General features: G+C 47.5%; 1 protein-coding gene across 1 annotated transcript in view; it reads left to right on the top strand.

The window, feature by feature from the left end:
• The window catches only part of LOC121150566 (lactase-phlorizin hydrolase-like), a 40,527-nt gene extending 26,561 nt beyond the window's left edge, over positions 1 to 13,966 (top strand). The window contains exons 11-17 of the mRNA XM_040971508.1: positions 21 to 219; positions 1,847 to 2,049; positions 2,739 to 2,848; positions 8,031 to 8,165; positions 10,889 to 11,112; positions 12,508 to 12,738; positions 13,349 to 13,966. Coding sequence (XP_040827442.1) covers positions 21 to 219; positions 1,847 to 2,049; positions 2,739 to 2,848; positions 8,031 to 8,165; positions 10,889 to 11,112; positions 12,508 to 12,738; positions 13,349 to 13,569 — 1,323 coding nt within the window. The 3' untranslated portion in view covers positions 13,570 to 13,966. The remainder of the gene's footprint in view (positions 1 to 20; positions 220 to 1,846; positions 2,050 to 2,738; positions 2,849 to 8,030; positions 8,166 to 10,888; positions 11,113 to 12,507; positions 12,739 to 13,348) is intronic.
• The last annotated feature ends 2,862 nt before the right edge of the window (positions 13,967 to 16,828 follow it).

Here is a 16,828-nt window from a genome sequence, read left to right as displayed (position 1 = left end):
CAGCTCTGACCTATTCACAGGTGACCCTATACCACTGGGACCTGCCCCAGGCACTCCAGGATGTTGGAGGCTGGGAGAATGAGACCATTGTGCAGCGGTTCAGGGAGTATGCCAACGTGCTGTTCCAGAGGCTGGGAGACAAGGTGAAGTTTTGGATCACACTCAATGAGCCCTATGTCATTGCCAACCATGGCTTTAATAATGGAGTGTATGCCCCAGGTAAGGTCTCAGTCCTGACTACTTAGTCCTTTGCATCTTACAGACATGAAAGTTAGGTGGCAAGGGAGGGGCAGGCCAAGAAAGCCCCCTGGAAGAACCTCAGACAACCTGCCTCTTGCTCAGGGTTGGGGTGTTCCTCTTTGACACGTTTGCTAAACATGGATTTCACTTCTCAGTGCCTCAAGGGGTCTTCATTTCTTTGCTGTGTGACTCTGACTTGCTTCAGAAGTCCCCTGAGATCTGTGAATCAGGAAAGTGACTGAACCCATGTAGGAAAGGACAATTGGTCAAGTTGTGTGAGTCCACATTCCGTTTCTTAATTCCAAAAATCCCAAAGGTAACGGTAATTGATTTAGCTGAACTGAGCCCATTGAGTGACCATGAAGCCTGACGTTCCACCATGAGGCTGCACATCCCCTGTGTGCCAGGTGGCAAAGATGCAGTGTTGCACTAAGGCCTGCTGCAGATAAGGGTGCTGGTCTTTATTGGCATAATAGGTAGTATTACTTTTCTAAAATTCCAAAAGAGTAAATCTAAGACGTATCTAAGAGCTTCTTAAAATTTTTTTTTAAAACAAAAGCACAGTGATTTTTACTTATTCTTTTAAAATTTTTTACTCATATTTTTTGAGAGGCAGAGACACAGGGATCTCCCATCTACCAGTTTACCTCCCAAATGTCCACTGTGCCAGGGGAGCTGGGATCTTTCAAATTGGAAGCCCTGAACACAGTCTAGGTCTTCAATATGGGTGGCAGAGACTCAGCCTTTTAAACCATTGCTCTTCTCTCTCTGGGTGCTCATTAGCAGGAAGCTGGATTTGTGAGCAGAACAGGGACTCAAATCCAGACATACTATAAGGAATGTGCCATCCTAAGTGACATTCAAACTGCTAGGCCAAACGCCCCTCACACCAGACATGCTCTGAATGCAGTGTTGTGAACCTGTCTTTGTCCCTTAAGGGCCATCTGCTTTCCCCTTTCGCTCTCAGCTTTCTGAGAGATTTGTGTTCAGCCAAGTCATTCCTCAGGATCATGAGAAACTGACCAACATCAGGGAATGTGGCTTATATCATCATTTGATGCATTTCTTGTCTGTCTCAGTTGCTACCTCTGTTACCATTCCTTCTACAAGTGAGAGGTGACTTCCCTTACAGCATTTGCTCTCCTAGACTCTCAGTGTCAGCTGCTTCAGCTAGCGTCGGCTTTATTCTCTAACCTCAAATCTCACAGTGGGTAGCCAACAGCAGTTCTAGGATGCTAACTCCTGAGGTACACTATGCAGGTATTTTTCCTGACATATATATATATATATCATCCTTGTGTATAAGAGAACTACAATCCAACTTCTATCACCTAGCTTCTCTTGTAGGCACATACACTGTATTTCATTTTCTTCTTATATACAATTTCTGTGGCCATTTCACTGAGGAAGACACTGCAAAGCTGAATTACTCTCCCAAAGTCATGCAGCCAGTAGTAAGACCTAGAGCTAGGATTCCAGTTCCACTCTTCCTCATGCCAAAACCTGAACTCATTTTCCCACACAGCCAGGGCAAATCTGTCAATTGGGAGCTGAATCGCTCAACCCCCCATCCATTCTGTGTTGACATCCATCTGCATGTTTCCAGGGTTCACCTCAAGTCCTGGCACTGCCCCCTATATTGTTGGCCACAACTTAATAAAGGCTCATGCTGAGGCCTGGCATCTGTACAATGACGTGTACCGGGCGAGCCAAGGAGGTGTGATTTCCATCACCATCAACAGTGACTGGGCTGAGCCCAGAGACCCCACCAACCAAGAGGACGTGGAAGCAGCCATGAGATACGTTCAGGTATGTTTTCCTTTGAGCACATTTTCAGTTTTGTTCATTCTTCCACTCCTTTCAGGGCCTAATGCAAACAGAGTTAGCTTGGGAATCAAATATTTAGGATTCTGTGATTTTTGTGAGCTGGGAAAATTCACATTCCTATGGTGGTTTTTTTCCTGTGAAGTAGAGAAGCTCTACTCACATCACGGTATCACTGAAGTATTATAATTGACCTGGGAAGCCAGGAAACAATTGCAATTCACCTTTCCTGAAAATTCCAGTTGCTTCCTAGACAATGTGATGAGAAAGGACCCATATTGTTACTTCAGCTGCTCTACATTAAGAGAGCAACTCAGGGGGCCAGAAGCTTCCAGTCTGTTCCTCTGCATCTCAGGTTCTTTCTGACAGAGGCCCAGGAGGACGGCAGTGCAGGGCCAGTACCCAGTTCATCTCACCTCCAGCTGTAACCATGGAGACCAGGACAGGGCCCTCAGTGAGATGGCAGCTTTACGGGCAGACCTGGGTGGTAAGACCTGCTGGTACCTCAGCTGCAACCTGCACAGGGCCACGGAAGAGATGCAAGATCATGTTCCCGAGTTGGAGAGCAAGGCAGGAGGTTGTGAGAGCAGCAGCTCGTGAACTGGGCTGTCACTGTCCCCTGGTGGCTTTGTTGGGATGCCATGGCTGACTGTCCCCCAATCCTTATCTTGCAGTTTATGGCAGGCTGGTTTTCAAATCCGATTTTCAAGAATGGAGACTACCCCGAGGTAATGAAGACACAAATCCTAGAAAGGAGCGTGGCAGAAGGCCTCAGTGTGTCTCGGTAAGGTCCCAGTACCAAACAGGGCATGCGTGGCTGTGGGTCAGAGATGTGTGTGTGTGTGTGTGATGGAAGGTAAACAGGGTCACCTATGTGGAGGGCTGTATCCAGCACCCAGCTCTCCTGTGTGCCTGACAACAGGCAGCTGCTGTTACCTTGCTGCAGAACAGCCAGGACAGTGGTCTTGTGAGCACCCACTTCTTAGCAGCCTTACTTACTACCTCACTCCAAGCATGATTTCCCCAGTCTATGCTTGGCAGTTTCATCCCTCATGAGGGAATCCAAAGAGCCTCCAGGGAGTGCCAGGCATGTGTTTCTGATCACTCAGCAGCAGGGGGCAATGATGTACATCAGGACACCCCCTTCCTGACTCACCAGGCCTTCCTGTGCAGGAAGAGATGAGAACATCCACAGCTCACGTTTGTGAGTGTTCTGTTGTACTCTCATTGAAGGATGAGTAAGCTTGGGGCTTGAGTACCTGCCCTAATCAGAGATGAAGCTGGGATTTGAAACTAGGCTGTCAGCCTCCAGAGCTCACACTCTGGTTTGTCTATCACCTAGTTGTTTTTCAAGATGGTTTTTTTTTTTTTTGAAAGGGTCCAAGTGCAGACAGTAGTCCTGGATTTGTGGGAATACCCATGGCTCCAAAAGTATCCTATATGAGCATGTTTTAGTGCTGAAGGAATTCAGAAGATGTGAATTTCTGATGAAATCATTGAATCTATGAATTCCTAGACATGAGGATTGAAAACCCGGGTCTCTACCTTAAACTCCCATCCTGATGTGGTTAAGGCAAATCCAGCTGAGAACAAGCAGTGTCAAGGTAGTATGTGCCAGCTCTGGTTTTTAGCTTGCTGGCGAGTAGATAGCCCTACATCACTCTGCTGAGCATCCACTGTGTACCAGGACAGAGCCAGGCCCAAGTCTGGCTCCTTCAGGTTGTGGACAAATGCACAGGGAGGACATTGTTCCACAGAATTCAATCCCCAATTTCCTCAGTGTGGGATCAGGGGGTGCTGGGTAGACCAGAAGTCCTCACGGACAGAGCAGATCATCAGATGAGCTGAGACTGAACCATGAAGAGAACTGGAGTTCATTCCATCTAAGGCGTGAACAGGAGTGCAGCCTGGAGGGAACAGTGAGGGGCACATGTTCAGCCTCTCGTGGGGCAAGCTGCCCAACAGCTGAGAACCAGCTGGACACCTGGCAGAGGGCCTTTGAGCCACAGGCCCTGAGTGCCATTGTTGACCCCTCACGGAGTAGGGAGCATATGAACACAGTGGTTTTGTTCCCTTCCAGCTTTTCAGAAACCCCAGAAGAGGGAAGCTGTGGATCCTTGAGCTTAATGGCAGCAGAAAATTCAGGACAGAGGTGTGGGAGGCCTGAACTTGGCAGTTTGGTAGTCCTTTCTTCCTTCCTTTTTTTTTCCATAATATGGTTTTGTAGGTTCAGAGATTCCTTCCTGCAGCTTCCCTGCCTCCCTCCCTATTCTCCCCACCACCACTTCCCTCCATATTATTACAATAGTATAATCCTTAAGCAACAGTCACAAGTCCAACATTCTGTGATTTAAGTGTAATATGGCATTATAGCTATAGTCAATAGTAGAAAATAGTCAATAGCTATAGTCAATAGTAGAAAATCTAGTATCATTTTGTCAAGAGATCTTTGTTTCATTGGTAGTCCCCTGTTGATTTGAGAACTTTTTAAAACATTGAATTTATTTTATGATTGATATGTACATACTTTAGAAGGAATATGTCCACATGGACCATTGATTAGAGTGGGAATGGTTGATGCATAGGGCAAAGTGGATGAGACAATTGCTTCTGATTTTTTTCTCCTGTGTCTGAGGGTAAGAGGAAGAGAAGGGAAGAGGACTGCTCCCAGCAGCCTAACTGCATCAGTATCCTGGGATAGGGTACTGGTGGGATGGCCACTCAATATCATCCTCAGGTCTCCTATGTGAAACATGTTTGAGGGTACTGCTTAAGTGGTTTCAATAGTCCTGACATGCTGTTGATTTCATGGATCAAGGGTTGAGGAAATCCTTCCTGGTGCATTGGCTGACATACTCTACCTTAAAGTCTCCACTCGCCCAAGTACTCACTGTTGAAGCTTGGCCTGGAGAGTTGTCCAATTTGTTCTGCCATCCATGGTACTAGATGTTCTCTGCAGGCCTCAATCATCTGTTATATGCCCCATGTGCATCTGGGCAAGGCATGCACTACCCAGGCTTCAGCAACCAAGGAGGACCAGTTCTGACACATACACTTCATGGTCAGACAACAGATCCTGTGATTTTCCCCATGGTTGGAGTTTTGAGTCCAGTGGTGCAGTTGGGGGGGTGGGGGGAAATTCCCAAAGAAACCTCACCAGAGAGGTGACTCCAGCCTGACTCCTAAATGTGCCGTCCAGTGTGGGGTCTGGCCCAACCTGTCATTCACTTCAGTCTACAGATACACACTTGCAGTTACAGTTGCTGGGTCAGTTCTGTCCCCAACTCTAATTCACACAAACCAATGGATGCTGCAGCCCTGCCTAACCCTGCCCACCACACACTTGGCCCTCACACACAACAGAGGGAACTGCAGCCTAGTTGGAGCATAAACTCCCATAAACTCTCACCAAGCCTGCTCCCAGCCCTGGTTCCTACACATGGTGCTACATGCAGCAGACTGGTCCAGTCTGTCCTGTAACCTGTTTGGCTCTTATACACATCAACAGATGCTACAGCGTAGCTCAGCCTGAGTGACCCCACTACCGAGCCCACATTCATATTGGTGGGTGCTACTGCTATCCAGCCAGGCAAGCCTCCATTTCTGGTTCTCAAGTTCACCAGTGGGAGCTGCAGCCCATCAGAGGGGTCACCACAGTTTCCCTAACAGGCCCACACCCAGCCAAAGATCTTGCACTTTCCAGGTAGTACTGCAGTCTAGCCTGACAGAGCTTGAAGCTGATGCTGCAGCAAAATGCAATCAGCCTGCACTTACTCTGGCTCATGCATGCACCAATGAATATGTTTGCTTAGTCCAACCTGGCTCTCCCCCAACACAGTTTGCATGCAGGCCAACAGGATTTGTAGCCTTGCCCAGCCTGGTCTGCCCTAAGTCCCAGCTCCACCACCCAGCAGCAGGAACAGTGGCCCAACAGGGAGCCACCGCAGTCCCTCTGCCAGGCTTAGCCCCCTTCCCTGGGAATTTCATGTGCTCATGGGGGCTGTGGGCCATTCTGGCATACTCTATCTCACCTTGGCATTTGCCGCTGGGTTCTTAGCCCAGCCTGACATGGCCCACCTCCTGTCCTAGAAAGTACAGTGGCCTTCCTCGACCAGCTCATACCCCTTCTGGCTCTTAGTGTTGGGTCCTGCAGCCCAGCTATGTCTGGTCCACCCCCAAACCCAGCTCTTGCTAAGTTCAGTGGGTGCAGAGACCTAGGCCAGCCTGTCTTACACACATTCTGGCTCTTGCAAGCACCAGCAGGTGCTGGAGCATAGTGCAGTCTGGCATACCCCAGACCCAGTCTACACCCATGCCAAGGGATATTGCAGCCATGTCCAGCCCAGTTTGCTGCCTCCATTCTGGCTCTGGTGCTCACCACTGAGAAGCACCAACAGCTGGAGCATCCCCTTAACTCCCCTACTAGAAAAATTCCTAGCCGCAGATCTTGTGTGTGCAGTTGATTGCTCTGACTCAGCTCACCTTAGCCCAATCTCACCTCTTGGAGTTTGCCATTGGATACTGCAGCCTGGCCTGGCCCAGCCCACTTCCAGTCCCAACTCTCATTGGTGGGTACTGCAGCTTAACCCTGCCCAGCCTGCCCCTATCCCTGGCTTTCATGCAAACAGGTAGGTATTTGCTTAGCCCAGCTTGGCCAATAATCCATCCTGGCTCCTGCACATGCCAGTGTGCTAATGTTTGGTCTGGCCCTTTCCAGTTCGCCCCTCTCTCTAAGAGCCAACCCACACACCTGCCAACAAGTGGATCAACCTTGCCTGGGCTGACCAAAACCCAGCCCTGACCCACATGCTCACCACCAAGAGCTACAGTTCACCAGGAGAGTTCTACAAGTTCCCTTACCAGGCCCTCTCCCAGACCCAGATGTCATGCATTCTAGCAGATGCTAGGTCTTATCTGGCATTGTCTGCCCACACAGTCTCAGCCTTTGTATGTACTAGTGGATGTTGTGGCCTGGCCTATCCCACACCCAATTCTTTTTTTTTTTTTCCTTTGATTTTATTTTTAATTTTATGGTACAATTCCATAGTGTCTGGGATTTCCCTACTCCCTCCCCAGTAGAGCACTGATCACTATTGGGGTATCTGCAACAGCATTACTCTGCTCTCTCTGCTGTCTCCCCATGTCCACAGGTCTCCAAAATCTCTCTGCTTTCAGCCTATCCTCTCCTATTTCCCAGGATCATGCCTTCTCTGCTTCTCCTTGGCTAATCCTACTCCATCAATTTTAACATGTCCTCACCCTATTCTGCCATCTTGCTCTCCAAAAGTTAAGCTTGGTGGTTCCCATTAACGTCTACACCAGAAGCACCAGAGACTACTGTCAGCACATGTGCCTCATGGGACATGGCAGAAGTGCATGGTAGGCAAGATTTAGAAAAAGATCTCCTCATTTGGAGTGCATGGGCATACTCCACCCACACATTAAGGAAACAAAGCTCAGTAAATTATGAGAGCACAGCATCCAAGCACCAGATACTCAATTTGCAAACACTTCCCTCACTAGGAAGGGTCGACTGTGGAGAGGAGGAAGCCCAAATCACCCCCAGCACCAGAGGGACTTACAAAAGCAAAAACCTGCAGTAGAACTCAGAAAATCTCATTACTTTCTGAACATGAAGGAGCCATCCCAGAAGATGTGTTTGTGGTTTAAATACTTAGAGGGTAAATATCAGGATTTTTGTATGTTAGTGTTGGAAGGAACTGCAAAGTGTATGTGTTTGGGGAAAGGAGGTTGTTAAAGGTCAACTCTTAGTTTCATTTTGCCAAGGGGAAGACAGGCTTTTGTCACATCGGTGGGCAGAGCCTCAGGTACACACTGCACTACCTGAAAGGTCCCTCCTCGTTCCTCCCAGGGCCTCCAGTCACTCCCCTACCCTACTCATGACATTGTCTCCTCAAAGCATTTGATTCTTCCTGAAGCCCCACTTACTGGCTGTTTCTGCCCAGGCTCCCAGAGTTCACAGAGGACGAGAAGAGGAGGATCAACGGCACCTATGACTTTTTTGGGTTCAATCACTACACCACTGTCCTCGCCTACAAGCTTGACTACCCCATCACTCCCTCCTCTGTTGATGCAGACAGGTAAGTCTGCCAATAGATGTTTGGAGCAAACTTTGGAGAGGAGCAGAAGGAAAGTGTCCCTTAATTCAGTTCTTACACAGAAGCCTACATAGCCTTACAAAATGGCTTTGAAGATGCTCATTAGCCAGTATTCCACCTAGCTGACATTGAGACAATGGTAGGATTTCCCAGCGACTTCCCTTAAGGCAGATGTTCTTGGTTTTTTTTTTAAAGTATTTTAAAAAACAGCTTTTCTTTGTTGGTTGTCTTTTTTTAAACCAAATTTCTTAACAGTTTCGATTTATTACATAAGAAACAAGTATATTTCCTTTTTGAAAAAAAATCATTTTATTCATTTGAAAGGCAGAATGACACAGAAATCTTTCATCTGCTGGTTCATTCCCCAAAGGTTATAGTGGCTGGGACTGGGTCAGGCTGAAATCAGAAGCTTGAAATCTCCCTCCTGGTCTTCCACACAGTTACCAGGCACATAAGTACTTGGGGAAATCTAATGCTGCTCTCCCAAGCACATTAAAAAGATCTGGATCAGAAGCAAAGCAGGTAGGACTTGAAACAGCACTCTGATCTAGGATGCCAGTGGCTGAATGCTCTGTGTCATCACACAGGCACATTATTTTTATTGTTTTTAAGAGTAACACACAGAGAGGACAGAGAGATAGAGAAAGGTCTTCTGTCTACTGGCTTACTTCCCAGTTGGCTAGTAGTGAGCAAGGCCAAAGCCAAGAGCCTGGAACTCAGTCTGTCTCCCACAAGGGTGGTAGGATCCAAGCTCTTAGAAGGAGCTGGATCTGTGATAGAATGGCTAGGAAACCACTTGGCTTCCATTTGGAAAACCAGCACCCCAAGCAGTGGCTCTGCCTACTGCAGAACAATGCCAAGCCCTCTTTTTTTTTTTTTTTAACTTCTTAAGCTCCAAGTTTTCAATTCTGTAATTTTATTTATTTATTTGAAAGGCACAATTATAGAGAAAGCAGGAGAGATACAAAAAGACCTTCCCTTCCACCCACAATTCCTCTCCAAATTGGTCCAACAGCCAGGGCTAGACCAGGTGGAAGGCAGGAACCAGAAACTTCTTCTGGGTCTCTTACATGGGTGGCAGAGACCCACAGGTTAGGCTATCTTGCACTGCTTTCTCAGGTACAGTAGGAGGGAGTGGGATCAGGAGGGAAGGAGCCAAAACAGAAACCAGCTACCAAATGGGATGCCCCTGTACCAGGTGGTTGCTTAATTGGCTGTGCTAAAATGTGGGCCCAATTTCTGCAACTATTTCAGCAACATAACAGTCACTTCAGAGTCATTCTTACTGATATTTTTGCTATTCTGGATGTTCAGTATAGTGAATGAAGAGACATAATGGGTTAAAGATCTTACTTTTGCTGTTGTTGTTTATTTTTTATACTGTTGTTTTTGTATTATACAAATTATATATATATATGTTTGTGATAGAAACACTGGAAAATAGGCAAGGCAAGCATATGCAACAGTGGTTAAGATGTTGCTCAGTGTGCTCTCACTCTGTATTACAGTGTCTGGTTCTAGTCCAAGTTTCTCTGCTTCATATCCAGCCTCCTGCTACTGTATACCCTAGGAGGCAGCAAGTGATGCCCAGCACATATGTGCTGCCACCCATGTGTAAGACCTGAACTGATATCAAGGACCATGGTTTGACCTGGTCTATCTGTTGGTGTTGTATGCATTTGGGAAAAGAACCAGTAGATGAAAAATCTGTCTCTACCAATATCTTTTTGCCTTTCAAATAAAATGGAAATAAATAAAATTTTGAAAAAAAATTCCATGTATGTTCATATTGTTTTTCTCAAAAGCATCTTCCCATAAGTAGCTCTGAAGTCTACCCGTGTTCATCCTTTGATTATAAGGCTCTATACCCACACGCGTCACTACACCCTGAAAACACTTACCCCAGTCAGGCTCACTGAGACTGGAGAGGCCCCCCCAAACATCCCTGTTTGTTCTGCATCTTCCTCCCCACACAACACTTGGTGCCTCTCAGTCCTGGACCTCCCTCCCCAGGAACCCCATGTGACCTTACCAAAGCTTCTCATTTTCTCATTGAGTTCAGCTGAGAATGCTCAATGTAGGCATTGATCACACATTTCCTGAGTGATTTGGAGGTAAGCAGCAGCTGAATGGCTGGTTCTTAATGGGGCTGTGGGACTTGGGATATCACATATTTATACACACCCTGGCCAGCAGGCATTCCTGTGGTGAAAGTGTTTCTTGCTTTGTCTGTTACTGGAGGGAGAGTTCAATGTTAGGGACACTTAAATCTTTATGCAGCTGGTCATCACACAAGTGAAGGTCCCACTTGTGGCCTGTGTGCGGTGTTCACAGACAGGTGACTCAGGGGAGCTGCTTCTCTGAGGACACAGCACTTGCATCCCCAGGAGGACTGGAGCTGGTGACCCTCACAGCCACTCACATCTAGTGTCAAGTGTCACCTGTGAACCGGGACCACAGTCAAGACCTTGCTCTGCACAGGCAGAGAGCTCCCAGAACAGAGAGCTTCCAGGGCTTCCTAAGCTGCAGCAGCACTGGGGAGGGCAACTAGAAGGGAAAAGAGGAGACTCTGGGGCAACTTGGTGCTCTGACTCTGAGTCTGGACCAAACTTGAGACTCCTCTGGAGTAAATCCTGTTGTGGGTGAAGGGTGTCTTAGGATGGATTAATGGAACAAAACCTAATCTTCAGTTTTTGAACTTGAAGGGGAGTTGCCTCCATCGCAGATCGCTCTTGGCCAGACTCTGGCTCCTTCTGGCTGAAGATGACACCTTTTGGCTTCAGAAGGATCCTGAACTGGATAAAGGAGGAATACAACAACCCTCCAATTTATGTGACAGAGAATGGAGTGTCCCATAGGGAAGACTCATACCTCAATGACACCAGCAGGATCTACTACCTGCGCAGTTACATCAACGAGGCGCTCAAAGGTAGGCCAGCCCAGCCCTTCCTCTACACTCACCTTTCCCTGTTGGAAACACACACCAGCATCTGCAGGAGGGGAGTGCTCATCCCCACCCACCGTATCACATGCCCAGTGTTTTCCTTCCTCTAAGCCCAGCAGGCCATCCCACTGCCTAACACCAGGCAGGTGTTTCCTCCCGGCTGGAATCTACTGTTGTCCTGGTTCCACCTCAGGTGGATCTCGGCAGAGGTCAGGAAGAATAATCTGGGTGGTGTTCACATGTAGCTCCTGTGTTCCCAAGCAAGCTTTGGGACCCTAGCCCAACACTAACACCTTGGGATGTGACTCGGGGTAAGCTGACCCAAAGCAGAGCTGAGTACCAAAGTGTGAGCCACACACCAGCAAAGGAAGGGGCTAGAAAACCCTGATCTATGAAAATTTTCTCTTTCAAATACAGGTTATTTCCTTTTCCCCTTTCCTTGTTTTAATTCATTTTCTCCCGCCTTCCTTATTCCTTCCTTTCCTTCTTCCTCTTTGCTTTCTTCTTTTTTCTTAAAGATTTATTTATTTGTATTACAAAGTCAGATATACAGAAAGGAGGAGAGACAGAGAGGAAGATCTTCCATCCGATGATTCACTCCCCAAGTGAGCACAACGGCCAATGCTATATCGATCCGAAGCCAGGAGCCAGGAACTTCTTCCGGGTCTCCCACGCGGGTGCAGAGTCCCAAAGCTTTGGGCCGTCCTCAACTGCCTCCCCGGGCCACAAGCAGGAAGCTGGATGGGAAGTGGAGCTGCTGGGATTAGAACCTGTGCCCATATGGGATCCTAGCACGTTCAAGGCAAGAACTTTAGCAGCTAGGCCACACCGCTGGGCCCTGCTTCCTTCTTTCTATCCTTCCTTTCATTTTCATTTCTTTCCTATTAACTTTTATTTCATTTCTTCCATTTTGCCTCTCCTTTTCCATTCTTCTTCGATACTGAACCTCCATTTGGCTTTGCCGCATGGTTGGAGTTTCAAAGACGCATAGCAGGGATCTGAGTCAGAAGCAGAAGAGTGACATCAGAACCCAGTGGTGTAAACAGGATACCAGTGTCACAGGTTGCAGCTCATGGTTCTACAACCCCAATCCTTGGGCACCATATTTAACGTAGGATGAAGCACTCACACCCTAGTGCAGTTGCAGGATCAAACTTAGAATTTATACAAGAGGGTAATGTAGAAGACACAAAAGGATTAGCTTGGTGAACCTTGTGTCCTGACTCACATGCATGATAAATTGTTGCTAGAAAGATGCTGGTGTCACTGTAAGCCAAAAAGGGGTGGGAGCTCTCACCTCTGGGCTGAGCTGACACCGGGGGCCTGGCAGAGGAGACTGCAGAGACAAGGAGAGCTCACACCTGGCCTCTGTTTGCACAGCTGTGCGGGATGGAGTGAACCTTAGAGGATACACAGCTTGGTCTCTGATGGACAACTTCGAGTGGGCCTATGGCTATACTGAAAAGTTTGGTCTGCATTTTGTGAACTACACCGATCCTTCTCTGCCAAGAATCCCCAGAGAATCGACCAAGTTATATGCCTCTATAGTCCGGTGCAACGGCTTCCCTGACCCTGCACAAGGGCCCCACCCTTGTCTCCTCCAGCCAGAAGGTGAGAAGGGGCTGTGGGAGGGACAAAAGACCAAGGCTGAGGGGCCTGGCCGAGGGCTTCTTTCAGCCTCTCTTCTCCAACTGATGACCTTCCTCTCCACCGCCTTCAGTCCCTCAGCCAATGTTGAGACACTGCTGGGATGCAACAGTGGACACTTGGTCTCATGTTATGCCCCAAACCTGGAGCCTTGGAGTGGGGACAAGCAGGTCTAGATCCTTGTTCCAGGCACCCCCTCTCCATCGACTTGCTGTGTGACTTTAAGGAAAAAGCTAGGCAGATGCCTCTGGAAGTGGGAAGGGGCAAATACAAGCACTGGGAAAGTGCACTGAGGGCCTGGAGAGAGAGGGGCCCAACATGGGCTGAGGCGGGAAAGTGTAAATGACTATTCAGATATTCTATTATATTCCAACTGCTTCATGGGCCATTAGAATTGAAAATTCACTCAGAGGCTCTTGGCACATGCCAACAGGGGACAGGCATCGTCACCTCAGCAAGGCCTCACCCCATCTGTGTGGATCTGACCCTCAGAACCCCAAGTGCTCGAGGGGACTTGAGAGGGGTCCCTGCCTCAGCACTAGAGCACTAACTGCTCTCTGTTGTCCTGTCCTAGACTCCAGCCCCACCGAGAGCCCCAGCAGAGAGGATGCGGTCCAGTTCCTGGGGCTGTCGCTCGTCTCCACGGAAGCAGAGACGGCTTTGTACGTCCTCTTTGCTCTCGTGCTGCTTGGAGTCTGTGGCCTGGCATGTCTGTCATACATGTACTGCAGGAGGTCCAAGAGCAAGAAAGCACAACAGAACCAACAGGAAATGAGCCCTGTTGCTGCATTCTGAAGTCACGCAGGCCTGCTTCCTGTCTCACCACTGTGCCAGCGTGGCTGTGTTCTCCATCCTTGTGTTCTCTTGTTAGAGATGACTTGGATCTCAAGGGTTTTGAGTTCTGGTGGAAATGGGAATGTCTGCACATTGCCCCAGTACTGGGAGCTCTCTGAGGCCTCTGAGGGACCTGCTGGAGGCCCTTCTGGACATGTGCAGCTACTGATAGGCTCTGAACCGCCTGATTAAGTTTCAGAATTTCAGAAGGTGAAATCCTGAGTTATTCTAACAAACCACAGAAATCCTCTCCTAAGAAGAAGAAATCAAGTGTACTGCGAAAATGGACTATACCTTCATCTCTTGCTCCCTTCAAGCCTCAGACATTGTTTCCAGAAAATAAAAAGGGTACTGTGCACAATATCTGATCTCCTATGTTCGTCTCCCTGTGGGCACACCTGGAACTAGACACCCACACATGTCATTTGCAGCTGTTTCGGGAGTGAACCAGCAGATAGAAGATCTGTCTCTGTCTGCCTTTCAAATAAATAAATCTTTTTTTCAGAAAGCTGAAAACTAAATACCTTCTGCAGACCTAATAATTTTTGAAGAGAAATCATATAATTCAATTTACTATATCTTTTGAGCATCTTTATATGTTGTAGAAAAAGAAGTAGGATGCAGAGCTGCAGTTCCAGTATGATTGCAGCTCTGTAAACACATTTTATGCGCAGATAGAATTATCTATTAATGTTTATGTAAAGAAAAACACAAGAAAACACTAATAATGATAAGAATGAGTGCTGTTCCCCCGCCGTAGGCAGCTGCCTAGGTTGCACACTACCTAGGTAAGTATTACACTGCTGGGAGAAAAGCAGCCAATAGCTAATGGACATCCTAGGCCTGGTTAATGCAAAATTTGTAATAACTATACCCGTGCCAGTGTGCCAGTATAGTTGCCTATTCTATTTTTTTAAAGGTATGTTGGGGCAGGTGCTGGCAGGCATGCATGCAAGCATTGTGGGCTCTGGGTAAGCAACAGGGCTTCAGGCTACCACACGGCACACTGCTGGAAGACCGGGCTTGAGGGTCTGTGGGCTAGTAGGCATGGAGGCTATAGATTATTTAGGGAAGCATGTCTGAAAATGTGCGGGGTGAAGGACTACTGAGGGAGACTCACATGAAAGGTGAGGAATGACTTTTGGGGAACTTCCATCATCCAGGCTCCTGCACTTATAGGTAAATGAGGAGGCTGTGTCTGGGTAGTTTAAAGGTAGGAAACTGGAGGACCCTTTCAGTTAAACCAATACACCCCACCCACATGGGAGACCTGAGCTGGATTGGTTGGTATTCACCACCACCTATTAGTGCACACAAAAGCCATGGCTGGGGCCCACCTGGCAAGGCTCAATCACAGTACCCACCAGTGTGTGTTGGGGTAGGGGTGGGTCATGTTAGGCTAGGCTATGATACTAACCAGCTCATGAGAGAACTGGGTCTAGGAGGAGATTTTGAGGGAGATTGTGGGCTCACTCTACAGGACTGCCATATCAGCTGCTTTGCCCAAGGGCTGAGGTAGTGATGAGCTGAGCTAGGCATGAGCAGAATTCCCCAACACTCATGGATACTGGGTTTGGGAACAGCTAGACTGGTCCAGGTTGTAACACCCACAAGCACACCAAAGAACTGGGTGTATGAGATGAAACTGAGGGCAGAACTAACCAGGTGATTGCAGCCACCACTTTATGTGTAGGCTAATGTGGACTGAGCCGGATCCCACACTGGATGGCACATACAGGAATCAGGTTGAGTAACCTCTGGCAATGTTTCTTTGGGGAACCCCCCAACTGGATCACTGGACTCAGAACGCCAACCATGTTGAAAATCATAGATGGAGTGCAAATGTCAGAACTGGGTCTCCATGGTTGCTAAGAGCTGTGCAGTGGATGGCACACTCAGATGCTCATGGAGGAGACATGACAATCAGTTCATTGAGGCCTGTAGAGGACAATCAGTACCATGGAAAGCAGAACAAATTACACAACTCTCCCGGTCAAACTTTGACAGCAAGTAACTAAGTGAATCAAAAACTATACTGTGGCATATGTCAGATAGTGGACCTTGGAAGAATTTTCTCAACCTTTGATCAATGAAATCAACAGCATCTCAGAGCTATTAGATTACTTCAGCAGTACCCTCGGATCATGCTCCACACTGAGGACTCTGGATGATACTGGGTGGCCATCCTCCATTCCTGGGTCCTGATGTGGTTAGGCTACTGGGAGCAGCCCTCTCCCCATGTTGCCCCAAATACAGGAAGAAAAAAGGAGATTTGAGGCAATTGTCTACCTTCCCCTATTCCTTGACCCTCCCCACCCTAATGGGCATACATGCCTCTTAACTATGTAAACATCATCAAAAATAAAATGAATTTTTAAATGGTTGCTATATTTGATATCAGCTTTGTTTTCTTAAATTTCTGAAGTGACATAATTTCCATAAGTTAAAAAATGGGTTTGGAAAAGACAGTCTCAGCAAGCATTCCATTTAAAGTTTTGTCAACTTTGAAAATGCAGCAATAAGATGATTTTATTTTTAAAAATCTGTCAAATTTGGGCCCAGCAGAGTAGCCTAGTGGCTTAAGTTCTCACCTTGCATGCACCAAGATCCCATACAGGCTCTGGTTCTAATCCCAGCAGCCCTACTTCCCATCCAGCTCCTTGCCTGTGGCCTGAGAAAGTATGGAGAACAGTCCAAAGCCTTGGGCCCCTGCACCTGCGTGGAAGACCCAGAGGAGGCTCCTGGCTCCTGGCTTTGGATCATCTCAGCTCTGGCTGTTGCTTCCACTTGGAGAGTGAATCAGCAGACAGATCTTCCTCTCTGTCTCTCCTTTTTGTATATGTGACTTTCCAATAAAAATAAATATTAAAAAAAAAAACCTAACCAAAGACATAGAAAATCTCAAAGGTGAAAACTATAAAACATTTTTTTAAAAATATGTTAAAGTACTTGTGCCACAGGACAAAAATTTAATATAAAGACAGACCTTCCTCATTCAGTCATTCTTTTTTTCTTAAAGACTTATTTATTTTTATTACAAAGTCAGATATACACAAGGAGGAGAGACAGAGAGGAAGATCTTCCGTCCGATGATTCACTCCCCAAGTGAGCACAACAGGCCGATGCTATGCCAATCTGAAGCCGGGAACCTGGAGCTTCTTCCGGGTCTCCCACGCGGGTGCAGGGTCCCAAAGCTTTGGGCCGTCCTCAACTGCTTTCC

This window comes from Ochotona curzoniae, unplaced genomic scaffold, assembly GCF_017591425.1.
Source record: "Ochotona curzoniae isolate NIBS_2020 unplaced genomic scaffold, NIBS_Ocur_1.0 contig_2210, whole genome shotgun sequence".
Classification (NCBI taxonomy): Eukaryota; Metazoa; Chordata; class Mammalia; order Lagomorpha; family Ochotonidae; genus Ochotona; species Ochotona curzoniae.
Note: the sequence above shows the minus strand (reverse complement) of the source record. Positions and strands in the feature narration are given on the sequence as shown.